The 27,914-nt window shown below is 31.3% G+C and overlaps 1 protein-coding gene across 2 annotated transcripts in view; it reads right to left on the bottom strand.

Moving 5' to 3' along the window:
• Positions 1-34: 34 nt before the first annotated feature.
• Positions 35-27,914, bottom strand: part of LOC130898323 (GTP-binding protein REM 1) — a 222,745-nt gene continuing 194,865 nt past the window's right edge. For both annotated transcript variants that reach the window (XM_057807551.1, XM_057807552.1), the window contains 2 exons: positions 16,950-17,142; positions 35-10,726 (listed from right to left, as the gene is read on the bottom strand). In XM_057807551.1, the coding sequence (XP_057663534.1) occupies positions 10,461-10,726; positions 16,950-17,142 (459 nt within the window). In that variant the 3' untranslated portion in view covers positions 35-10,460. The remainder of the gene's footprint in view (positions 10,727-16,949; positions 17,143-27,914) is intronic.

The raw sequence follows: 27,914 nt of genomic DNA, 5'->3' as shown, positions 1-27,914 counted from the left end.
ACCATACTCTGGTAATTAAATAAAACTAATATAATTACTTTTACCACTTTATTTTATACAACATACAACAAATATTATTGTCAAAAAGTTTAGGAGATACATCGATGTAGAAAAGTTCATAGAATAACAAAGTCACATAAACACTTTTTTATAATTTTCATCGCACTAGCTAATATGTATATAAATATATATGCACTACGCTATTTACACTTATTTACCAATGTCTCTCACAAAACAAGATGAATTATCTTATAAATTTCTCAATTATAGGAAATTAGCTGTTTTATTTAGAGACATGGTGTTTGGTTAGAATTAATATGAATATGATTGTTTTTTTTGGTCATATTTTCACTTGGATTAAAGTTTGATTTATGTTATCACTAACAATATATCTACAGAACCTACATTTCATGAAAGCTTCCAAGTTTCTACTGCTGCAATAAAATTACCCACAATTCCGAGCAAAGGATGTAGATTAATGAAAAATTTCTAAAGTTTAATTTTAATTCAATTTCAAAGCATTGAAATGAAGAATTTAAAAAATTGTACTTTATTTAATAACATATTTAACTATCTTTTCAATTCTATCATTTATCTTTGCATTAGAGCATGACAACTAGAAACTTTTACATTATTACTATTTTTCAAATTTATGTAAACAATATCGAATACTTTAAAAATAAATAGAAATAATTATAAAACTAATTTCTTCCAACACAAGTCCTTTGCTTATTACTAGATATAATAAATTAGCTGATCCAGAAAATTTTATACTGTCAACCAGCTCTTAAAAATTTCCTTTTCATCGACTTTAATTCTATATTTTATCAACGTAATACAAAATCTATATTAAATACTTTGTTAGTATAATACATGAAATATGTCGCATTGAAGATTTGAATTTATATAGTCATACAGAAAAATGGTTTTCATTTATAAAGATAACTGATGTTTAATTTAACATTGATATGTCTCGCTAAGTGGCTTGTACGCAATGTATAATTTTCAAATGCAATCCAGATCTGATAAAAAGGCGAGGAAAGTTTATAAGTGATCTGAATAAATGGTTCAAAATCTTTAATAGCTACATAGATTTATGCATATGTTCCAATTAAATGTGGATTTGCTAAACATTTGGAAACAGAATCAGTATTTGAGAGTGTTAGTAGAATGATAAAAAATACGAGATCCTTTGGAAAACCCCACTATACATATAATAGGAAGAAATTATTATGTTAATTAAATCAGTTAAGATGCTTTTTAAGGATATGAATGAAAAAAAAGTTAATATTTGTATGAACAAACTGAATCAAGATGAGAAATTTTCACAAATAAAGTGCAGGTAACTTCATTAGCATCCAAATCACTTGGAATCAATAGGGAATTTATTATACCCTGATATTTTTGAAACAGTTAAATTTCTGGTTCGACATTCAAAGAAAATTGAAGAAGCACCCTTAGGTAGTTCTTTTTCTTCAGTAACTTCAAATAACTGTGTTGCTCAACTAGGGAATATTCTGAAGCAATTGCTACGAAATAGAAAGCTGAGGGCTTAGTAAAAAAATATATAAAAATTCTTTTTCTCTGTTTGGAAACTAAAAATAAAATTGAAAAGTGACAACAGGTACTATGTTGGGTACCAAAATTTTTATTTGAAGGCATCATCAAAACTACAAAAAAGAGAGAAAGGGTTAAAATAGAGATTATATATTTTGAGCTGAACTACAAAGACGGGTTTTAACTTGTTTTGAAGTAAATTTCACAAAAAATATATACTTTTCACTTTGTATATTAAATATCAATTGCCGTTAAAAAGGTTTAAAGAAATATAGTTTTAGTGGGACAAATGATGATAGAAGTTTTAAAAATTCAAAAGTTGAAAGTTAAATAATACGTTTCATAGTTTGTACACAAATGACTTCTATTTTATTATCCTCTAAACAAAAAAATATAAGATTTTTTCTTGGTAGCTGCACTAAAACTTTACTGAACTGGACCAGCACTGGTCCAGTTCAGCTCATTAGTGCATAGAATTAGTTCAATCGGATAGTTTAGTATTAATAAAAACGATTTAGTACTTTTTGATATTTTACATTCGTCCGATGACGAAGATGTAGTGCCACCGTTTCCAGATTACAGTTATTGCACTATCTTGCACTGCACTGGCTGAACTGACTCTAGACCTAGTGCAAGCAGTACAGTGAACTGGGTGAACTAGTCCTCTTGCACTGTTACTAAGAACAGCGACACTAGCGCTGGCTCTGCTACAAAGAGCGCTTCAGTCTACACTTCTGAACTAGTTCTGCTAGTGCAGTTACAAAGAGCGAATCTACAATGTTTAGTATACCCATCATTTAAACCATTAACACTGTTCATAGATATGTTTTTCTTTCTGTGCTAAGCAAACTACAAGAAAGTTTCTCAGAATCAAATTATTATTTTCATCTATATATAATCATTAATAATTATTTCAATAGTTAATTCATATTTTCTATTTCTTAGATATTTATAACATTTTAAAAATAATATATCACAAAAAAAGAATTCATTATTATTTTACCATTCTAAAGTTAAACTTTTTAAAACCAGTTAGTCATTTTATAATCTTCTTATTACCAAATTAGATAAATAAGGTTGCTTATATCTACAGAAAAAATTATATAAATAAAGAAATTATTCATAAAAAAGAGAATAAAGCAAGAAATTTTGAAAATTGGTATATTATCTATGAGTGTTATGGTGTTTCACTGGTGTAAAAAAAGGTGATATTATTTTATGTTCTATTCCATAACGACGGTTTCAATAATTAATTGTTAACTTATCTGAATTAAAATTTTGATCTAATTTACTACTGGTAGTAAGAATTTGACTATAACATGATTCTCTAATTTGGAATAAATTCAATAATTCAAATACTAATTTTTTTATGAAAAATGTGGGTACCCTTCAATTACTATTTCTTATCGCAGAATTTTACATACAATATTAATGTACACAGGATGGCCCAATTTAAAGATATGAAGTTTTGGTTGATTTTTTAAATAGGAAGGATATTGTTGTAGGTGATGATTACACATCAATGTAGTTTATGAAATTTTTATCCCTTGCCAATTAGAAGAAATGATATGTCTTGATATATTGATTATATTATCATTTTATAAAAAAATTAATACAGATATTAAACACAAATATTGTATTGAAATAAAGGTTGTTTTAACTATGGAGAACAGAGGAAAGGAGAATCACTTTATGTAGGGATTTAGGTCAAAAGTGTCCCTTAGTAAACGATAAGCATATTATAGTTCAAAATAGCGGTAATATTAACAGTGGTAAATGATAATATGATAATTTTAACATAATTCTATAATTTTTTCGAAATTTTTTTAAAATTGTCAAATACAATAATAAATTTTGTTTTTTGCGCCATCTAGTCTTATTATAGTGACTTCTTAACTCTGGGCACTCCCCAGAAATTAGTAGTGAAAGTAGTAGTTCCATGAATTAATTTTATAAAATAGTGTATTTTCCCAAAAATACTGCAAATTAGAAAAATGACATGTACAAATGACTTCCGGAGAAGAACCTTTTCAGACTCATATTCGAGGAAAAAGAAAATATATAATTTAGACCATCGAAATCGAACCCACAAACATTTCAAACAGAATGGTAATCCCCATAGTGTTGGGAATAAAACCAAAACTTAAGAACAAGCTTTGTGGTGAAACAATGGATGGAATAATGCTGATAAAAAAACAAACTAGAGCTAGAAACAGCTTTGCTAACTAGATTATGAACGTTATTTTTGTGAGAATGTGGCAATCATACACCAAAGTGTACTCTTTCTAATATATATTCCAAGATTTCGAATAACTATGTATTCATTAACAGGGACTGAAATTTTATCTACTTCTCCTAATTTTCTAACGCTGTACTTAAAATTTACACTCTTGCTACAGCGAATTTAATGACTTTGGATAGACACTTTCTGATGAATAGAGATGGTTATATTTACTTCTACCCTGCATAATTTTAGCGATTGAGAATGCTATGATACGATTGTTGTCAACCTACATTGATTAAGACGGTACCTTAAGAAGAAGACACATTATAATTTGCTCGGATCCAGCGGACGAAATCGTTGAGCAACTTTTGTAAAACACCAGCGGAATCGTTTGGTTGCACATACGCTACAAATTCAACAAGTTCTGAAGAGGACGCTATGTTTCCGAGCGTTTTTAACTTAATAGGTTGTGGTAGCGAATCCACAAGTGAGAAAAGTGAATAAAAACTGTGACAAAGGTCGACGAGAAATTTGTCCGATCAAATGTGTTCCGCAACCTGAGCATTGGTACCCGATGGCGAGACACGAAATGTTACGTATTCTCTACGCTGCTTTACGGTGTTGAAGGCTGGACACTTAAGTAGCAACAATGGAAAAATTAGAAGCTTTTGAAATGTGGCTGTATAGACGCATTTTAAGAATACCTTGGACTGATAGAGTTACCAATACTGAGGTAGAGCGCTTGTAGACGTCCGTTTTTTTCACCGGACAACGGACAGTGTTTCTTGCCGGATTCGCGGTGGTGTATGATTTATAATGGATGTGTGTACATGCACCGGACATCGGTACGGCGAACAATATACGCGGTCATCCACGCAAGTGTTTCGGTGCGTGTGGACGCTGCCATACGTATTGCCTGTTTTCTGCAGATGGAGTGCCGTACCGTGGCTGCTATTGCCATTAGTTGAAAATAGGCCTGTACTGTGGGACAAAAACAAAACTCAAGAGTGCTATAAAAATAGACAGTCGAGTTTTGCCGCTTGGAGGGAAAATTGTCTTGCTTCAAATGAAGGTTTTGTTTCTTCTTGTACAAATAGTAGGCCAATATTAGTTTCTTTTTCTTATTATTCATTTCACACGTGTGTAATCTCTGATTACCAGTTCAAAACTATTAACTAGCGCATGTAAGATGGCAGTCCTAGGTAACATCCATCCGGTAAAAAAATATATGTATACAAGGATAGCCGTTTATTGACGGTCCGTTGTAGGGTGAAAAAAACGGACGCCTGCAAGCGCTCGTACTCAGAAGATTGGCTAAAGGTTTAGAATTGCTTGTAACTATTAAGAACTATTAACTATCTAGGCCATATATTTCGGAATGAAAAATACGGTTTGCTACAGCTTATCGTGTAAGGTAAGATAGCAGGTAGGTAGAAAAAAAATAACCTACGCGAATGGTTCCAAATAGCAGAAGCTTCGAATACAATTCATGCAGCGCAAAATAGAGTTGTCTATCAAATGATAGTCGCCAACCTTTGGTAGAAGACGGCACTAAAAGAAGAAGTTGATTTCGAAATACACTGTGGCAGTCAAAGTGTTAAAGAAACAAAATTACAAATAAAATTTTAATTTGCTTCGAAATAAATTTACAAATATCATGTTTTGGGGAATTGGGTTAACTTCATGGAGACATGGCTCGTTTATAAAACACAGTCACAATATTATACAGTTTAAATTTTAAACATCTTTAATTACATCATTTTAGGTTTGTACAAACGTTTTCTACCGATATGACTAAACTGATAACCAATATTTTTGGGGGTATATATATTCGAATATAGAAAATAGGTCCCGTAGTTTATAGTATATTGAGTAGTTTTATCAAACATGGTTAAACTAAATCTACTTTGATTTGAGCGTTACAATTATATAAAAATATATAAATTGTCTAAAATATCATTTTAGATAGTTTAGGTTATTCGATATAGTGTCGCTCATAAAATTTATATGCCAGTTCTGTTCATTCGAAAAGACTTCGAATTAGAAATCTTGAGCTTCACTTACTATGATATGACATGATTAGAATTTTTCTGTTAAGATCACAAAAATGCAGGAGCGTTTACTGTAAATGTCTACAGTGTTTTCACAAAGTTTCATTTACTTTAATACTGTTCTTTAGAAAAAATTGATATTTGATATAATTGTTGACAATGTGTTGAATAATAGTTATTTATGATATAAATGTTAAAAGTAACGTTTTATTTTGTGAGTTAAGGTGTTTGAGAGAAGAGTGATGTGAATGTAGCAATTTCACGATCAAAATAAATTTACTTATACAAAATTTTTTGTATAACTGTTCTATTTTGATTATAAAATAGTTAAAAGTATACCAATGACGTCTCTTGCCAGTTAATTGTTTTTTGACGTATTAACAAAAATTATTAACATATTTGGTGTGAAATGACAATGTTATCTCATTATTCATAGTTACCACACACCGATGTGGGAATAATTTCATTACTGTCGAGAGATTAGATATAGTTAACCATGACGCTTCGCGTTAGTTATGATCTCGAGAGAGGAATGAAACTTCCTACCGAGGTTTGTATACTATTTTATGACAGCTATGCGAGGATCAATCAATATTTCATACATACGCACGGCACTCATACCAAATTAAGAAATGAAATATAATGTTTACTCCCTGTATAAAATTCAGTAAATACCTAACAAACCGGCAGTCCACGTGGACTCTGTTTACCAATGATAACATCGAATCGTAAATATAAATGCATTTCTATTGGTCGAAGCTGTATGTACACAATTTCTTTGAAATATTCCTGCCATTAGCGTCGTTTGGTAAAATTTATTTAATTCCTAAAATTCTTTAAATAAATAGAAATATGGCATTCTTTAGAATACATGAATCACAGTGCAGTGAGAATAAAGACATTTAATAATAAAGGTTTAGATATAGAAACACAGCAAGTTATTTTAAATATATTCGAATGTTTTGACAAAGGAAAATCTGATAATGCAATATCATTATAAGAATTGCTGAATTAACTAGAGTAAATAAATTTTTTATTTATCGAGTAGTCACGAAAGGGGTTGCCGTGGATCATTTACAGAACCGAAAAACATGCAAAGAAAAACTGAAATCAATTGACAAACCTACTCAAGATTTTATACAGGGTTGCGACATTAGAAATAATACAACAAATTGTAGCAGATTATCCAGAATACAATTATATCAGCTCAGAAACATTGCCTCAAGTTTTATCAGTTTGTGGTTTTAAACACAAAAAGATGAATAAACGGATGGCAATAACCGAATGAATTATTATTATGTAGAATTATTTTTATAATAAAGCCCTTTTCCGTAACCACTCTCGTTATTTAATAGCCAGACCTCGTATATATAGAGTCTGGCGACGCGACGTTAAGATATATGCAATTTAGTTATATAGTTAACACTGAATGAATAGATAAATTATTGATTGTGGAAATACCATATACTAGAACGAAAATAAGTCGTTCATTTTTGCATTTTTGGAAAATATATTGACTACATGAGCCAACGAAATATACAAGTAACAAGATATTCTTTCCCATAGTTTATAAAATACTATTGCTGAAAGAATAATCTTAAGTGCAAGCTGCAGTGATACATCCTCTTCATGTTGATCTAGTCTAGTGAAAAATGTATCAATACGCTAAGAATTAATATCAACAATTGTTGTTATTGTAATCTTCATTTTTCTGTTCATAGGTTATAAACAGTTTTGAACTGTTTATAATGAGAATTGGAAGTTCCATTAAAATTTGTTTACTGCTATATGGTTAGCAAATTTCTGTCATTATATGAACCATCCAAAAAGTTGAGATAAATATGTTGGCTGTTGTAGTCAAACAAATTGGTATAGTTCTAAAACTGAAATATTCCGAATTTCACACATGTCATTTAGTTCGTTGGAAATTAGGCAATTTAAAAAAACAGCTAATCTACGTGGACCGTGGAGTAAACAATTGATTTTGTCGTATGTACTCGTGTTAACTTTTCTTGGTTTTTCCGGTAATGAGAATTTTTTAGTATTGTCTTTTTGTTTCATGATATTAAAAATACTCCAAAGATACTCTTTAGATCTATTTCAGTGAAACGAATACAGCTGAAGCTGAGTATTTTTGCAGTTTGTCTGCAAGTAAGCTTTCACGTAATTTATAAAACTTAGGACACTTTTTTCCTTTTTACAGTAGTTTTTGGACGGTGTAACTCATGCGTTCAAGTTGATTAAATATGAGTGATTTCTTTTTGAAGCTGTAAATTGACAACTCAGTGGCAGCTCAGAGGTATAATGACAAACTTGAAGCTTTAGGTGGAGTAAGATCCTTTTCTTCAGATGAAAAGAACTTTAATCAGAATTCTGCTCATTCTCTACAAGTTTCCAATATACTTTATTTACGGTTTGCCTACATGAAGCAAAACACAGCTTGGTGAAAAAAAAAAAAAACGAAAAAGCCACGTTTCCGGGCGAAGATTTTTTTCTTTTAGGAGAAACTTTGCAATGAAACTGGAAATAATGAGGTCTAGAATCGAACTAGATAAGTTGACAAACCTCACAAGAATTTAGGGCAAAAGCATTTGTTTATCTCAAGGCAGGTGTTTTGACAATTTGTTAGATTGCTCAAAGGGGAACAATTTGTGTGGTGGTAACATCATAGCTGTGAAAAAACTGGGCGGATGGAAATCAACCGCAGTTATCAGAAGTTATATTAATAACAATAAAAAAAATGGAGCGGGGAAGATAAATTGTGGAAGAATTACTATATTAACCAAAATATTAACGATATTACAACTACCACAGGGAGTATTTCTAATAATATGAGAAATAAAAAACCACTTGTAAGTTTTAATAACTGTAGTGATATTAATATTAATTATAATTATCATGTTGACAAAAATTAATGATATATTGGGGTTTTTATTGAGATAAGTGGATAAAGTATAGATTTATATTCGTGAGTAATGACTGAATCGCTAAGCTTCTGATGCATAAATCATCCTCATGAGTAATAACCATCATTACTAGTTCATATACTATGGAGACGCTATCTTGTGAACAACATTTTTAATGCTTTTGACATTCATTGAAAATGTTACTTTTATGACAGTTATACAAAAAACAGTGTTAGATATCTTAGATCCAACAAAGTTAGATATGTCTTCATGTTAGCAGTTGGAAGAGACTTCCTCCACGACCATTTGTCAATATAGAAATTCGAAATCTAATTCAACAATAAAATGTAACAAGTAAAAACATTTATTTTGGCACACGTGCTTCTTAAGACCATGTGCAATGGGTACATTCCATTTAAAGCTCATTATGCCCTCAACTGCAACCGCTTATATTCACTTGTCGCTAATGTAAAAATACAGGGGGTGACGTACATAACAATTTTTCTAAGGTACTAAAGGTACTAAAAAAACTGGAAGGCTTTCCGAATATCTTTTTAACTTTTTTAATATTGCGCTCACAAAATTATTAGTCACGTAAGAGATTGAATTATTTTACATTAAGACACCACTCGCGAGGCTTTTCTAGTACCTACAGTTAACGGTCTCATCTATTTATCGAATCAATTTTTCATCAGTTCTGTAGATAGTTTTCTTATCTTATCTCATCGATCAGATGTTTATGATTTCATTATATTTTTCTCCACATACTGTATATTTTGTGGAAGTGTTTAACATTTCATATTTGGATAGTTTATGGCTATAAAAAAATGAGTAAGTAGAACAGAATTGAATAAAAAGGAGCTTATCGTCTAACATAAAAATATTGAATTTATATGTCTTAAAACATAACCAAATCCGTTCTATTTTATTCGTTGTTTTCCCCAGAATAAATAGAAGCTACAAATTTACACAGAAACTATTATACAAAATTTGCTTAAAACAAAAGGAAATTAATAAAGATAACTGGAATTTTTTTGAGTACAATAATAAAAAAGCAAAGTTAACAAGATATTTGAAAAACTTACCAGCGAATATAAAGAATAATATTGTTAGAAAAAATAATGTAACAAGCCGAGTGATAGGGTACAATGTTGAACCTATGGGTATTACCATGCCTTTTAAAGTTTTTTTCCTTCATTTGAACCTCGATTTCTCTCATGAAAACATCGAACAAGTCAACGACAAATATGTTTTTAGTACAAAATTATCTAGGTCACTGGAAACAAGCCATGTTAGTGGATTATTTATGTTCAAATAGATTAGACACAAATACAGCACCTTTGCTCTCTGAAGACGATAACTTCGTTATCGAGACTCTGTAATTCTGAGTAATGGTGTAGTGGTAGCAGTAAATACTGTGTATATCACCAACGGTTTCAGAAATACTAACTTAAATACTAACTTGATTCAAACGTTTTGGTAGTGGAGGAAATATACTCGATCACTTAATTAGAATCAAAGTTTAACTTATAACAGAATCTAATATTAATATATTATTCTCACAGAGTATCGATTAAATTTGATGAAACTGGCATATAAATTTTAACTTAATATTACTAAAGATAGGTAGGAAACTGTTTTTATACTTCAACTGGAGCATATGACGAGAATAAACTTTTCAGAAAAGAATTTCTTCGTATTTCAACTCTCAATTCATTTACGCTACAGAATATGAAGATTTTCGCAGTTTTTAAATTTGGAATCCTCTCTTCCAAACAACCACGTGAACATCTGTCGAGCCTTCATACTTGCTTTTACCATGCCTCTACTTTTATACCACTGTTGCGTATGTCCACTTTCATCGAAATTATGGACTTTCAGTCTGATTTGTGTTAATACTCCCACTAAAAGCTCATCCACGTTGTGGTTGATTCCTACAGAAATTTCTATGAATTTAGCCCGATAAGTACAAGCTAAACACTTTCCATCTGAAAAAAAAGTGAAAAAAATGAAATTAGTTCACATGAGCAACTTAGGGACACATATATTGTGTAGTCTTAAGAAATCGAGTCAACTAGGAAATGGTAACTTACAATATACGACGAAGGAACCAAAAATAAACAGAATCCTCTTTTAAAAAAATATTAAATATCAATTTTTTTCCAAAATAATGTTATTTCCTTTTCGGAATACTCTTCATTACTGAAGAATTTATCCGGCTGATGCTTTTTGTAATTAACTATAGAAATGATTGAGAGCTCCTTTATAGTTTTTCTTTGGCCTCTTCAATGTTACGTCTTTTCATACAGATGTCTTGTTATGATGAAATAATTTACTTCCTGTCTGCTAAAAATTCTATCTTTTTTGTTAGAACTCCTTCTAAATAAAAAATTTGATTGACGCTCTGACCTGATAAAACAATCTCTACGTGAACTACATCCTTGGTATCAAAAAAAACAAATCAGCATTGTGTTGATGTTCGATTTGACTTTTTTGGATTTTTTTTGGATGGAGTCTTCGCTCTGATTCTGGGTTATAACTATATCACCAAGACTTATCACCAGTAATGGCATTTGAACGAAAATCTGGATCAGTTTCAAACTGTTCTTTCATACTCATCTCATTGTTGGGTTCAGTTTTAGGTTTTTAGGGCTTCGGTAATCATTACTAACACATCATCGGCGTAAGCAACGAGAACCACGCCGATATGCAACTCCAGTCTATGCAGACTATCTTATAGACCATTTCATAGATGCGGCCCCAGTCTTGTCACCTGTACTTCAGTAGATAACTTGAATATTAATTAGAATATATAAACGTTTTAATAAAAAGTTCTCAAGTATGATAAATTGGTACAGAATTCCGATTTTGTTATACGTTTGAGTCCCATTTTTTCATAACAAACTAATTTAAAATGTTGCGGTTAGTGGATATCGGATATACGTCAATATCTACTTGTCTCATTCCTAGTTCCTAATAACAAATGAAATATGATGTAGTGGGTTTCGATCAGCTTTACGAACATTAAAAAAAGATTGATATATCGTTACCATTTGCAGACGACTTTTTTTTCTTTTTGTTTGTAAGAAATAATGTGAAATAGAAAGCATTGGAAATGTTCGAAGGAGAGATTGATTACTACGCATTCTGGAAAGGCAACCGCGCTAAGAATAATTTGTTATTATGTAATTTGGATGATTTAACTCCACTTCTTGCCAAAAAAAGGAAGAATCAAGTGTAATTTTTAACCTCAGATTAATGGAGTGATATGGTAGTTACGTTAGTGTTAGTTACTAAGTGTCGATGATATTATAAATATTCACAAAATTTGTATACGAAGGCGGTTTGATGGAAGAATCATTTTTCAATAAAACAGAAAGTTTATTGTATTATTCAAAATAATTTCCTTTCCACTACATAGAGTTACTTCATCGACTTTCAAATTTCCAATCAAGCAAAAATAAACTTTTGAAATTTTCGCAAAATACGCGTTAATATCTGCCATTACCTTCTCATTTGTCTGGAATAGCTTTCCACTAAGCCAACTTTGGAGCTAGTTTAGGTGATAATGGCTGATGAATTATCAATGAATCGTATTGTAGTTCAATTAATTTTTCTGCAATAGTAGTGGAAGAATTATCAGGCGCATTATCTAGAAGGGACAAAACCCCCAAAATTCATAATGAGTAGTTATGAAAGCCTGCTTGTTTACGAACATTATAAATCTCTAAAAAACATACCCCTAATGCCATCTGTTATCACATTTATGAAATAATTAGTCTGTTTCGATCAGTTGCCGGCGAAGGTTTGAAGTATGAAAGGAAGTGGATTTATTTCCTTTATAATTTTCAAGTTATTTAGTAAGGTATGTCTTGAAATAAATATATATCGATAAGTTATGTTGCAAAGGCAAAGAACATCGTATTTTACAAACAATGACTTAGTGTTTTGTATAATAAATTGTTATGTCTACAAAGGCTGACAATAGGTTTTGTTTGGATATTATTTGGTACACGTGTAATACATTCATATAATAAATTTTGCATCGTATAATTTTTTTACGGGCATATTTATGACCAAAAATAATGTTCTTTGAAACTTTTTGAACATGGATTTGCAGTTGTCTTCGAAGTAGGAAATGATAGTAATATCCCGTGTACGAAACATGTTCGGTTGGGTGCTGATGTGATAACATAGAACCAAAGAGATAACACCCCACCTGACCCTTTCGGTGAAAATGATGCCAAAAATAAAGACGAAGGTATGTCAGCTTTGGATTTTGAGCTTGAGACCGAAGAGTCAGAGGAGCTGGTATTGAAGAGGGCGAGCAAGAGCTAGCTGCATTGAATGGTGAGAATTTCGAATATCTTACACCAAAACCGAACATCAAGTGGAGGCACAGACAAATAAATAACACTAGACCGACGGATTTCCTGTCACTAATAGCAATTGATCCAGTTGTTCAAGACCCTCTTGATTAGTATTATAAATATGTTGCTAAACAGCTTTTTATACAGATGGCTGAAATGACAAATTTATATGATGAGCAGTCAAAAGAAGCCAGGTATAAGCCCACGTCCAGTTATGGAATAGAGATATTATTTGGCTTACACATGGCAACCGGAGTATTCAATTATCCAGTTCTGAAAATGTAGTGGGAAAATAACATAAGTATTCCTCTTTTTATAAACAATATGTTAAGAGATGGAATTTCTGAGCTCCGAAATAATCTACATTTAGTAAATAATTTGAAACAATGTATTTTATAAAGTACGACCAATCTACGATGTAATTCGAAGCTGTTGCTTAGATCTGCCATTAGAGAGAGAACTGTGTGTAGATGAACAAATAGTTCCTTTTACAGGGAAGCATTCTGCTAAACAATATCTAAAAGCAAACCTTGTCCATGAGGAATCAAACTGTTCTTCCTGTGTGGCAAGAATGGCCGAGCCTATGATTTTATAATAAATCAAAACTCTAATCCAGAATTAGACAAGACATTGGTAAAAAAGTCGGTGAGAATAGTGGCCATGATTTATACTGTGATAATTACTTCTGTCCTATTTTATGTTCCAACTTTTAAAACACAAAGGTATTATGACTACTTGCACAGCTCGTGTCAATAGATTTGCAAAACCACTATTGGCCAGTGATAAAAATATAAAAAAGAAACGTAGAGGTTTTGCAGAAGAGATTACTAGTACCGATAGTTTATTGGTATAAGTATATATATAAGTTTATTGGTATAGGGGAAAAGGATATGGTGAAAAGATGGTCAAAGACAGAAAAGTTTATAGAAGTTGAGAGGCCTAAAATAGTCAAAAAGTACAATCACGCAATGGAAGTTGTTGATCTACTAGATCAACTAATGATCTATTATAGGACTTTCGTAAAGTCGAAGAGCGTTGGTTACTTTCCAGCTCATGACGTTGAGTCAGGAACGCGTTGCAAATTACCGGGATGCATTGTTTTAGAAGATTTATTTTTTGTTCTGTGGAATTTAATTTTGTAAAACTTTTTTATATTTTCTGGAATAAAAAGGTTATACAATGATCATCTATTATTTATTTACATATAGCCCCTACATTAGTTGTTATAATCACTTAGGTCGAATGTTCACTTTTGAGGACATAAAAAACATCAATTTTCTCGGAAATTTATGAAAACATATCAGTTTTTTCAATATTTCCATACTTAATGATAACTAACATAACATGAATAAAATCGGTTCATACAAAATTTGAATAGAACTAATTTAAATTCTATATTTCTTTTCTAGAAAAGATTGTTGATGGCAAAAAACACTTAAATTGAAATTCTAAATTATTTCATTTCTTTATAAACAATTTTGTTTTAAAGGGAAAGGAATTTTTGAGAAGCTTAAATAATCTAAAATACATTATAATTGTCTAATAGTTTTTTTTTCAACAATGAGACGCCTCTGAAAATGGCTGAATCCTTTACTTACTTTCATTTTATTTTTTGTACCCAGCCTTTGGAAAATTGAGGTAGTTAAAATGATACCCAAGCTAGGAAAACCACCACATTAAGAATCGTCTTACAGAACGATCTAATTACTGCCTGTTTTGTCGAAATTCCTACTTAAAAGACTAAAACAGCTTATTGAAGGAAGAGAAATTATCCCTAATCACCAATTTGGATTTAAAAATAATCACTCGACGATCGACCAAGTCCATAGAATTACCAAATTTATACTAGAAGTGAAACACATTTGTGTTACTTTCTTTCTTGATGTAGCACAAGCGTTTGACAAGGTTTGTCATAAATGCCTAAAACATAAGCTCAAGCTTTTACTCCAACACAAGATCGGAAAGATATTTTAGAATCAAACAATAAAAATGCTTATTTCGATTTCAAAGAAATTAAGGCTGGTGTACCACAAGGACGTGTTCTAGGATCTGTCTTTTACTTACTACACACATGTGATATCCCAGAGTTAGAAGTCAATACAATAGCCACCTTCGCCGACGACAATGCCATTCTAGCAATAGGAAAGAGCAATGAAGAAGCAACCAACAAGCTAGAAAAGCTGTCAACTGTATCTATGACTAGTCGAAGAGATGGAAAATTGAACTTAATAAAATTAAATCAGTATATTCACAAACAAAAGGATATATCATACTCCAGTCAGAATAAATAATAACCTGATTCCACACTCAAACTCAGCAAAATACTTAAGTATTACCTTAGATGCGAAACTTCGATGGAAAGGTCATGTCAAAAAAGAAACAGAAGAAAAATGTAAAGGCTAATTGAAAGAAATTCCTCTGTCTCTACATAAAAACCTTATGCTATATAATTAGATACTTAAACCTGTATGGGGATACACGAAGGCAATCATCCAAAGATTTCAAAACAAAGCATTTAGGAATATAGTAGATGCCCCTTAGTACACTCGCATTGGTGACCTCCATATGGACCTTGAAGTGAACACTGTTGACCAGACTATTAAGAAATTAGCTAAGAGTGATGAAGAAAGTCTTCATCATCATGTCAATGTCATATAGCTCCTTGATATTACTGTGTTAGAAAGATTTAGCCTTTTGTGTTAGTTTATTGTTCTATTGTAGAAGTGAAGCTGGTGTGTGCATTTTAAACTTTGGTGTAATCTGTTTTGCAGAACCTAAGAAACGCTGATGAGTATACCTTAGTTTTAAATTTCTTACTCTATTAGATTAAGTTAGAACTGACCAGACTTTTGACCAGATTGTTAATTCTTTAACAGCAAATTCAATTCACAATTTCATATCATCCACACCCAGATATCTTTAAATTATAAAATGTTTTAAATATGTACTATTTCGAACATTTTGAAATTCATTAATTTTTTGTTTTTTTTAATAGGTACCAAAGTAACTTCTGAAATTGAAAATTGAACAAAAGAAAATGTAAGAGACGAATCTATTATGTTCTAGTAGTACCTCTAATTGTCAATTAGAGCGAGCTTACAGCACATACATTGAACATCGATCTTAGAGCCGTACGATCTAGTACTGAACCACAGTACGAACTGACCCAACTTATTAATCGGTATTAGCTGAGAAGTACTGATAATGATAATATCCAACAAAGCAGTTATTGTGTAATTCCATATCAACTTTTTACAATAAACTAGGTCACTGTTAAATAGAAGAAGAAAGGCAATTTTAACATATCATTGGATAAAATTAATAATTTATTAGTTTCTGTAAATAAGTTTCGTAAGAACAACATTAGATTATGTAAAACTGAAAATATTTACAGTGACAGTGCCTAGATCCGGCTCAAATATCATTTCGTCATTGGGATGGTGTCTATTAATAAAATCAACAAATTTTGGATGAATATGTGCATCCAACGACTCACCCCTAACATGCCCGACATAAGGACGTAAATGCCTGCTTCGGGTAAAGCACACCAGGCCAAAACTTTATCTTCAAATTACTTTTTGTATTTATATTTAAAGTCATTGGGAAAATTTTTTGTCATCCGTGTAAAATCCCATTTTATTGTAATATTGTAATTGTAATATCCCAAATGTCTTTATGAGTGTTTAATTAAAAGAACATTTTTTTGTTCTATTATGTAGGAATAAAATTAATTTAACCGTGCTAGCACTTGATTGTTTGTTTATTTTTTCCTATTAATAAATTGATTATACAGTGTTTCTAGTGTACGTTAGAAATGCTTCATAACGTGTATTATTCTTACCTTGAGTTGATACAGCTCTGCTTCTAGCTAAGTCGATTTTGTTGGCGACAAGAATAGCCGGCCGAGAACGGAGCTGGTCACTGTCCTGTAGCCTACTTAATTCCGTTTCCGCTTTCAGAAAACTAGCCTTGTCAACCACCGAATAAAGGACGATAAAAGCATCAGGAGGGTGCTGGATTTTGTCGACGACGTCCTACAAAGTTAATTAGGTGGTTATATGAATTATATTTTTGAGTAAAAGTATTTTTTTCTACATCCGTTATAATATTTACGTTTTTTTTTTTCATTAAATTGTATTCATAAAGAATGTAATTTCTGAATCGGTCGAAAAGCGTGAAAAAAGTACCGCAGCCGTTAATTTTTTCACGCTTTGGCTTTAGAAAAAATGACGTAACGTGTCATTTTTTAACGTAATTATAAAATTGTTTTATCAAAATTGTGGGATGTCAAAACAAATAAAAATTATTCATAATCTCAATTGTTCAAACTGTTGGCCGCGCTTAATTCAATACACTTATTACACCGTTTTGTTGTTGAAAAACGTGTCTTTGAGAATAAATCTGTATGGGATTGAATGATTTCTACCGCAGCTTGAATTCTAGCTATTAGATTATGTTCAGATTTGATGATTATTTCGTACACTAAGGACTTTATGTAACCTCATATAAAAAAATCGATACGTCTAGGAGGCCGACAATTGGGTCCACCCCGACCAATCCATTTTTCTCTAAAACGTCTGTTTAAGTAATTTCTTGTCGCTGCAGGAAAATGAACAGATGCCCCATCATGTTGAAACCACATGTGTTGTCTAAAATTTAACGGTACGGTAGAGCGTTGTCGGTTGAATATAGAAACACCCTGTAGAATAGTTGTATATTCTATATTTAAGGAATAATTATAGTTCTTTGAGATCTTCGCTAAGTCTATCAACATAGATTTATATAAAATAATGTAAATATGCAAGAAAATATACTTAACAATTAAAGTTAAATAACCCATAGATTCATACTTGGGTTATCCAATTTATCTATCAAGTTGCGAGGTAATGCGCAATTAAATGTATCTCCAGGGATGAAAAATATTATTATACTTACGTAAAATTGAATTTATTCGTTACAAAGGCTCCAAGATTTTTATAGAAACTTTATATAAATATATAACCATACATCAATTTTTTTCTAGTGGAATTTGTCTCTAAGTTTGTAGTAATATGACAGGTTTTTTTGGAATAAAACAGCATATAGGTAGTAATCCAAATTGAGAAGATGATTCTTCACGATTTTTAGATATTTACTGAAATATATTTTCATTTTTTTTTCGGAGTTCTGCAATTGTTTTATTCCATGACAATAGATGCTCTGTTAAAGATAGGGGAACAAAACAACTTGCATTGAAATATTTCTTTTGGCTTCTCTATATTGTGCGGTAAATAGTTTTACCTTGAATTATTTTGCGGCCAGGTCTTGATTTATTGAGTGAATTAGACCATTGATACTAAGATGAATTTAGTTCGCCCGCTGTAGGGGTGAAGTTCCTCATCGACTATCACCCTGTTGGTTTGGAAAGTGTTGATAAATTGGTATTCAACATTACTCATATGGGTGATTCCGTTCTAACTGTGATTTTTTGTATTCAAAATTTCAAGATTTTAAAATTTAACTTTTCTAACTTTTTTATGCATATTATTCATCTATTTTACTGTAAAAATAAAACTCTAAGAGGAATTTACTACAACTTCAAAGTATCACGAGCAAGACACAAATGTCGGATTTTGAGTTCCACGGTACTGACTCATTTATCCACGGTACTGACATGGTAACTTAAGATATTAAACAACAAGTGCATCAATTTTCCTCAGTTTGATCATAAACATTAGAATTTATAAGGTAATTAGTTTAAATCATTTGTTACGACAAAAAAAATTAATAATTTATCGGTAAATTCTAGGAATGGACATGACACGGTACTGACATTCAAGTGATGTAGTATAAGTTTTCTTTAAGTGGCAAGTTATATTGTATAAAAATAATGTTTAAATATCTTAAGAATTATTCAATTAACACAAAATTTTTATTAATTGATTATTAATTAATGACTAGTACAAAAAAACAATACAGGACATTGAATATCACAGTTAGAACGGAATCACCCATATATCGCATATTGGCGTTGCTTTATCATCATCGTCAAGAATTTTCAAATGATTCTTGAACAGTCAATTTTCCAAGATAACTACTTTTTTGTGAGATTTTGTTGTAAGCGTTTTGAGTCAGACTTGATATTAGGTAGGTAATAGTTTAGACCAAACAGATTTGTGGAGTTGTGAAAGTCTCTAGGTATAAAAAATCGTTAATAGGTTCCCAGTTTTTGAACAACGTTGAAACGACTGGGTATTGACTTAAGAGCAGAAGAATTTCTTTAGAAAAATCACAAACCAAACGTGCTATCGACTTCACAGAGAGCCCTTGGCTAGGTAGGTGTGACGCAGTGTTGCCAGCTCCAAAATTATGACTAAATTATTGGAATTTAATTGCCACACCTAGTAATATACACAAAACAATTATTGATCCATGGATATGAGAATTGATAACTCTTCTTTTATTTTAATAGAGATAACTCTTTTGAAATGCTTCGCTAATTGATAAAGTGTGCGTACTTCTATGTAGCTCAGATCTATTTCGAAGAATCCTTTGAGTCAGACTTGATATTAAGTAGGTGATAGTTTAGACCAAACAGATTTGTGTAGCTGTGAAAGTATCTAGGTAGAAAAATTCGTTTATAGGTATCCTAGTTTTTAAACAAAGTTGAAACGACCAAACGTGTCATCAACTTCACAGTGAGCCCTTGGCTAGTTGGCTAGGTAGGTGTGACGCAGTGTTGCCAGCTCCAAAATTATGACTAAATTCTTGGAATTTAATTGCCACACCTAGTAATATACAAAAAACAATTATTGACCCATGGATATAAAAATTGATAATTCTTCTCAAAAAATTTTGAAGTCTAGAAAAATTTATAGCGAAATACAAAATATTCAACCATTTGAAATTGAATATTTGTCAATCCTGAAAAAAGTATCATTTCATAGATATTATTTAAAAAAATTGTCAACTACATCATTTCCCGTAGGATAATTAAAACAAAATATTCATAGTCTGTTACGAGCTGCTATATGTCGACGTTTTTCTTTTTATCTTCGTTTAATGAATGTCATAACAAGCGTCTCAATTATTCAGGGTTAAAACGTAATTGGATTTCAATCAAGCAACAATCGAGTTGTAAACTTCGTACATTTTTCAATTAGTTATTATTTGTCACACAGAACAGATGGTACCTAATTGGTATTGATGTGTAATAACAAAGGGGTGATATACTAATCTTATCTAATCGATCTATTCAAACTGTTATTAGTTGTTAATAATTCCCTCACGTTACTTTGGAATTATATTCTTTCCTTACTTGAAAATTAACTAAATGGAAAGTTAAAAGCAAAGTTTTAGTAAAAAATTATTGTGATTGAGTTCTTGCTTATTTATTATTAATATTAGCATTGATATCAATAGATAAATTGATGGATTATTTTATAAACAAACTTTCACCTGAAAAGGTAGAAAGGCTTCAGGATTAAGTATTTTCTGCAATTGTCGCTATGTAATAAAAAAAGACCGCAGTATTACAAAAAATGTCTATAAGATTGTAACTTCTTCGGCTCGTTTAGTTTTTGGGGTTCCAAAAAGCACAAATTTTGTTAAATGGTCTTGATATTTCTTTACAATTTATAGGAATCAACCAGTTAAGTTTGCATACCGATTAAATCAATTTACCCTCTTTAGTTGCATCCTGTTGAAATTGATAGTTTCACTATCAACCACTTCTGCTTCTTCTAAAATATTTGTATACTGTTCAGTACTCAGGGCAGTGGTAAAATTATTACTGCTACTATTACTGCTACTTAAAAAATAGCTAAATTTTTATCAACCTCTATTATCGAAATTTTGTATTCACGATACAAACCCCTACTAATAAACAAATTGCACGTGAGGGCTTTATATAACCAATTTGAGGTTAGATTTTTTTATTCATTATTCGATCGACAAGGAAGTACCTAATGTACAAATGCGCACCTGTCAAGTTTAGTATGGATTAATCGCCAAATGTTCAAGTATTTAAGACATAGACTAAATTCGACATCTGCCTTCAACAGATACTAAAGGATTTGTAGTACCATATGACATAGCTGGTGTCCTGAGTTTAGGTGTAGTAGACAGTGGAGTATAGTGGAACAAGAAAGTGGAACACCCACAACCACTAACATACGTTAAAATATTGAAAAAGTACTTTAATTTCATGTTGCCAAAGTGATTTGTGACTATTACATAAATAGTAGAAGAAAGTGGTCTCCCAAAGCAAATTGTACATAATATACTTACTACCTAGCGGAACATGAAACAATTTTCTGCTCTGTGGGTAACCTCGGAGGTTAACAGCTGCACATAATCAAAATTTAAAAGTCAACAGCAATTGTCTTTTATCGCAGTATAGAAAGGACAAAGAGAAATTTATTGCAAGATTTGTAACAATATATAAGTCATGAATCTATCACTATGATCACCAAAATGTAGAGTAAATTCAAGATACAAAATTCAGAATGGAAGGTCAAGGTAACCGTATATTGGCACATTAAATTTATAATTTTTAAAATAACGTACGAAAGTAGCTACAATTAATTACACGTGTTGATTTTGCCTATTTATTCCGAAAATTACGAGAGATAATAAAAGAAAAGCACCCGGTGAAATTGGTCAAAGGTGTTGCATCAGGATAATGCACTCAGCCACAGGTCCGCTATTGCAATAGACGCAATAACACAAGCAGGATTAGAGTTAGTTTAGCCTCCTCCGTATTCTCCAGATATGGCCTCTATTACTGACCGTTTTGAAAACTTAAATATTTGATTTCTTACACAAATATCTTCAAAAAAGTGTCCACTATTTGTAGAACACAATAATATGTATGAGAGCGGTTTAGCGAGAGCGAATTTTAAGAAGTTAAAAACATGTTGGGTAAACTCAGTAACTATATCTACTCCAGAAATGGTTCATGAATTCCGTGCCTTTGTACTAAGCAATCGTCACATTATAGTATGTGAGATAGCTCTCGTCCCAAGATTTCTTATCATTTTTAAATAGCTCGCTCGCATTAGAAGTTAAAACAAATGTTTTGACATTTTAAAACGTAACTCAAAGCGAATTTTAAAGTCATTGTGTCACAGTAGGTTAAACCTCGTTTAATCTGTGAAGTTTTTAGGGCTTGTTGTGGACAATTCCTTGAAATGGGAGTTACATATTGCCGCCTTATCTAAAAAATTAAGTTCCTCATGCTTTGCGCTGAGATCAGGTTCCACATCATTAACAGTTTATTGAGTCGCATCTCCGATATGCCCTTACCTTCTGGGGTACGTGTGGTGCGACTCAATTTGAGCGAATCTTCGAACTACAAAAGAGAGTTGTTAGATATTTATTCGGACTAAACAGCAGGGCCCACTGCAGGGATTTGTTTGCTCATCCTTCCTTATTCATCTTTGCATCCATGAACGCGGAGCACGACCTTTATCTACCTACTCCACGGTCAGAATTAGTTAAGGGCTCAATATTTTACAATGCAAAAAATGCACAATCACTTGCGCATTGAAATCGATATCATGTTTTCCCGCATTCTGCAATAATAAGAATTTGTATCTTTATTTAGTTATTCTGATATTTTTTTTAAGTTGTTACAAGCTTTTGTCTACAAATTGTAACAATTTTTTCACAATAAAGCATTTCTGTTCCTCTCTCTCTCTGAACTACTATTCCCCATACAGGTCGAAATAATAGTCTTCATCCGAGGAACGTGCTCTCAACAAAGCAAAAACCAGCCAATAATGTAGTAGTGTAATGTATACTAATTATTTCAGACGATAGTTGGCGGCCAATATTACGTTTTAATGCCAAATTTAGGAAATTACGACCACATTTGTTGAATGAAAGAGTTTTTTTCCATCACGATAATGTGTCTGTTAATTCGTTGCAGAAAAATTATCCAAACTCCTTTACCATTAATTTCCTCTTTCGCTAGATTCTTCAAATAAGGCTCCCTCCAATTACAAAAATATGTTCCCACAAGTAAAAAATGGCTTCCTGAAAAGCTATTTCAGATAAATGGGTGGTAGGAACCGAACGCATATTTTGCCAAATTTTTTGGGTGGCTTGAAAAACTGGAAAGTCGCTAAACTGTGTGTGGAGTTAAGAAGAGATTATGTGAAAAAATGAAGACTTTTTTCTCACTGTGAAAAACTTTTTAATTAAAAAGTCGCTCTTTCGTCTAATCACCTTGGCACGTTTCGTTGAATCTTGTATTCATATGCTTAACACAAGTTACAAGATTTGGATAACTCTTACTAAAGGTTCCAAATTCCTCTCTGCAATTTTGATAGTCTTGATTCTGTTTGTTGTAATAAAATAAACTTTGGGAGAAATTTATTTTAATCGCATATCAGTTATTCAAAAAGACTTGGGAATAATGTTAGGTACTTCTAGTATATTATTTTTAACGTAACCTTGACTTTAAAATTTCAGTTTTATTTGAATTATTAGTGATTGAATCATCAAATGAACTTTAAAATTTGAATGCTTTATAAAGATCGACATGTTTTCGTGTAGTAAAAAAGGTTTATGGAACTAATAGTGGTCATAATGTTATGTTCGAAGAATTTTGTTGCATCAATCAATAGAAATTCTTATGACATCATGGATTAGAAGCCTAAATGGGCATAGAGACTGTGAAATATCACTACAATCGAAAGAGGGCACCTCAGAAATAATACCGTGGTAAAATAAACAAATCTGAAAAAGACGGAATGAAATCAGAATTGATCGAATAGGTACGGTAAAGAAACATCTGTTCATAATGAATCTTTGATGAAAACGATTTCAAAATCATGAGATGATATTGTCAATATACTGTTTCCTGATTTTGCTTATATAAGTTGGTTTATTTTGACAAACGCTTTGTCACACTTTTATTCAATTTTATCCTGCTTCTGCTGTTGAATAGGTACAAATATACTGAAGCATCCAAATAATGTAGATAACAAATCATTATGTAATTCATCCTGTAAATACATTGTAACTGCAAAGACTAAATGTTCGTGGGAAGTTTAGTAATACCATAATTATTTCAACAATGTTGATCTCTATTATTTACAAAAAGACACAAAAGGCATTCATTAGATTCCAAATGGATTGCTCCTTTTATTGAGGCTCAGCATAAAAGGTTTGATATCATTGTTCATTCGATAAATATAGAAATGTAATAATAGCATTCTGTTCAAATTTTGAAACGCTGGAGGTACGAATATAGTCCCGTGGGTTTTACCTTCAATTATTTCAGTCTTATCTATTGACTTTCATGTTCATTCCTTGGGATTTGTTTAGAGTGTAGCATTCATGAATTGTTCATTTGTAGGATGTATTCATGTAGCTCTGAATTAAATCTAAACGCAGAGTATTCCAGAAATTAATTGTAAATAAATCCTTGATAAAATTCCGACATTCATATACAAGTATTGATAAAATATTTCGTAATTATCTAGATTAGGTTACACCCCTCCGATTTCGCTAAAATTTTGGTATGTTATAGAGAAAATTATGCTGAAAAATTTGATATACATATATGTAGGGCGCGGAAATCAAAATTTTCAGCATAATTTTCTTTATAACATACTAAAGCTTTAACGAAATCGGAGGGGTGTAACCTAATCTAGATAATTACCAAATATTTCAATGATTCAATATATTTTTATTATTTTTTTATGTATGCAGTTTTCCCTTGATCGTAAAACATATTATTATGAGATAGGCCATGATTTTATGTATCAACATTATACAAAATTATGAAATTCTAGTTTGGAGAAATTTTAAGTGTTTTAAAGGATTGAATATAACTAAAAATCGCTTTAAAATTTTGTAGAGCATAATTTTATGGTTACGCAAGTTTAAATCCATAATTAATTGAAGAAATATATGTTTAATATCAATGAAATGGACTTTATTGGATAAAAAATTATGTGACAATAATATTTGAATATGACTTTGATCACTAATCTTCATGAAGTTTTCACTATATGCGGACGTATTTCGCCAATACCCTTCGAATTCTGATTCCCGGATCTCCAATTGTCTCTGGTTCAACGACGTAGACAAGTAACCTTAAATAACCCTAAAGAAAATCATCCAATACATCTTCATAACCAAATAATTGGACCATAACGTGAAATGATTCGTTTATCAAAATTTTTTTTGAGTAAATACATTGGAGTGCGTGTTTTATGGCATGTGGTTGCGTTCTGTTGAAACCACTTGTTAACATGATTAATGTCAGGTTATTGAGAGACGAAAAAGTTTTTAATTATGTTCCGACACAAGCTTGTTGATTATTTTCACTCCAAATGTGGCAAATCTGCTTATTTATGCACTCATTCAATCAAAAATGGGTTTCATTGGAGAACAAAACTTTGAATGGAAATTCAATATTAATATTACTTTGTACGTCAGCCCATTCGCCGAATTGGCGGTGCATACGATGGCTTTAATTCCTGAAGAAGCTGAATCTTGAGACATTTTAAGCCAAAAGCAATTCGTAAAAAGTGGAATGTCAAAACTGCAATTGCTGACACCTGCGAAGAATATTCCTTTAAAGCGGTTTCAACATCTTCAATGCACACTGTTGGTTGTCTCACGGGATGCATATTATCAGTAAGAGTAAACGTGGTACGAAAACGATTCATTGCTATTCGAATTAGCTGTCCTGAAGATCAATAATGTACCCTATAAAATGGACGAAGTACACTGTAGGTTGGTGTAGGTGAGTCTACCTGCAATGAAATTACAAACCAAACATAACAAAAATAACACTCAGCTGTTGAATGCGTTGTGGAATATAGCAGTCTTGCCATCTCAAAGTTGTGAATCTCTAGAACAAAAACACCTTGTATATATATTCGGAGAATTGCATAAAAAAATGATGTTATTGTAAGATTATTTAGAAGAATAAATTTCATCATTATGAAGTAAGGCTCGTACAAGAATTATCTGAAGATGATCGCAGAATAGAATTTTGTGAAACTATAATGTAAAAAATGCAGAGCCTTATTTTCCAAGTAGAATAATCTTTTCCGATGAATTCTTGTATAAGTTAAATCGGTTACGGTTAATCATTATATTTCTAGAGGATTGTGGGAACGTAGAACACAAAGAGCTTTGAGAGTTGTTGTTTGGGTAGGTATTATCTGAAGCAATGTTATTGGACTATGAATGCAATTTCAAGGGACCAAAGTATTTAGATTTGTAGAGAAATAAAATTGTTGGAATAAAACATACATTTTGTAAATTTCAAGTTTCGTTCCAGCTGCAGCATTTTTTCATATAGATAAAGAAAGAACATTTAATTACATAAGAATCATCAGTTATTTGTACCCGCTAATTATTTTTGTAAGAAGAAGTATATTTTTTTTCGATAACTGTAGAAAAATAAATTTAAAATCAAACTTATATTTGTTTTTTGATATATATTTTGATATAAATGGCATTTAAAGAGTTTGAATGACGTTGCACCCTTTAAACTTCTTATCGCTTAACACAATTTTTTTGGAAATTGTTCATAAACAGAAATCGAGAGTAAATTACGTTATTTTTTGAAGACCCTTAACTATTTATTTAAATAACGACGTATTCTCGAAATAATATTTGAAAAAAAAGACTATAAGAGATAGAAGAAACTTCTCTTCATTTTCTTTCAATAAGTTAGTTGAGAACATTAAATTCGCCAAAGTAAAAACGTATGATATATAAATGTGTCAAATGCCGAAGACTTCAAATCAAGCCTCAAAAGTTGGGGGTTTAAAATTCTCAAAATCCTTACAAAAATTGTGTCCCGAGATTGCGGATTGTAATAAATGTAAAAAACAAAATATTTAATAATGAAAACGTTATGGCAATAAACAAATATAGAATTGTGAAAAAAACTAGTTGAAGAAATCAATAGATGGTATAATCGAAAAACTCTTTACTGGAGGTGTAGACACAATTGAAGCGTACAATCTGTTTGTTTATTCATAGTCTTTTTTTAATTAAGAAGCTGTAGATTAGCACGACCAAGAATATATATATTGTAATGAACAAGTTCGCAAAATGGTTCCCTAGGCCGGTCCTGTCCAGCTATAATGGAATTTTCAAAATTCGGCGAATTTACGCGGCGTCTTTCACATTTTCAATAAATGGCGGAACTGGTTTGATGTTCAATTGTATATAACTTTTTTTAGAAGCAGGCGGATTATTTACGGTATTTCTTCTCTATACTTCTTCTATACTTTCTAGGAAAGTCTATTTATTTATTTCTTTTGTTGATTTGTATAAATGCAGTTAGTTCGTTTTCAATATATATAGTCGTAGTGAAAATAACGGGTTAGTAAATTTTTTTTGAGGTATGTGGTTAGTAATAGAAGTCAAGGAAAATTTTGTTTAGTACTGCAGGTTAATCTGTAACCAGAAAGCTTTGCATAAGATTTCCATGAAGAACGAATTAATTTTTTTTTCAATAACTTCACAAATTTGGATACGCAGTTCTTGAAAATATGATTCAACCAGATTCCAAATCCTGAGCCATTACATCAGTTTTCAGATCCTAATAACTGTTTATCGCCTGGACTATTAAAATCCAGATTATTATAGTATTTAGTACGGTGAAAACTAGTTTTCAATGAAAAACAATTCATATAATTGAGATGTATTACACAGAATTATAGTTTTTTATTTAAAATTTAGTTTCAGTCTCCTTGATGGTATATTATTTTACAATTGGAAATTAATAATTTCCCTTACGATGCATACATGAAACCCTATGTATCAATTGATAGTTAATTGATTGGCA

Source organism: Diorhabda carinulata, chromosome 9 (genome assembly GCF_026250575.1).
Source record: "Diorhabda carinulata isolate Delta chromosome 9, icDioCari1.1, whole genome shotgun sequence".
Lineage (NCBI taxonomy): Eukaryota > Metazoa > Arthropoda > Insecta > Coleoptera > Chrysomelidae > Diorhabda > Diorhabda carinulata.
Note: the sequence above shows the minus strand (reverse complement) of the source record. Positions and strands in the feature narration are given on the sequence as shown.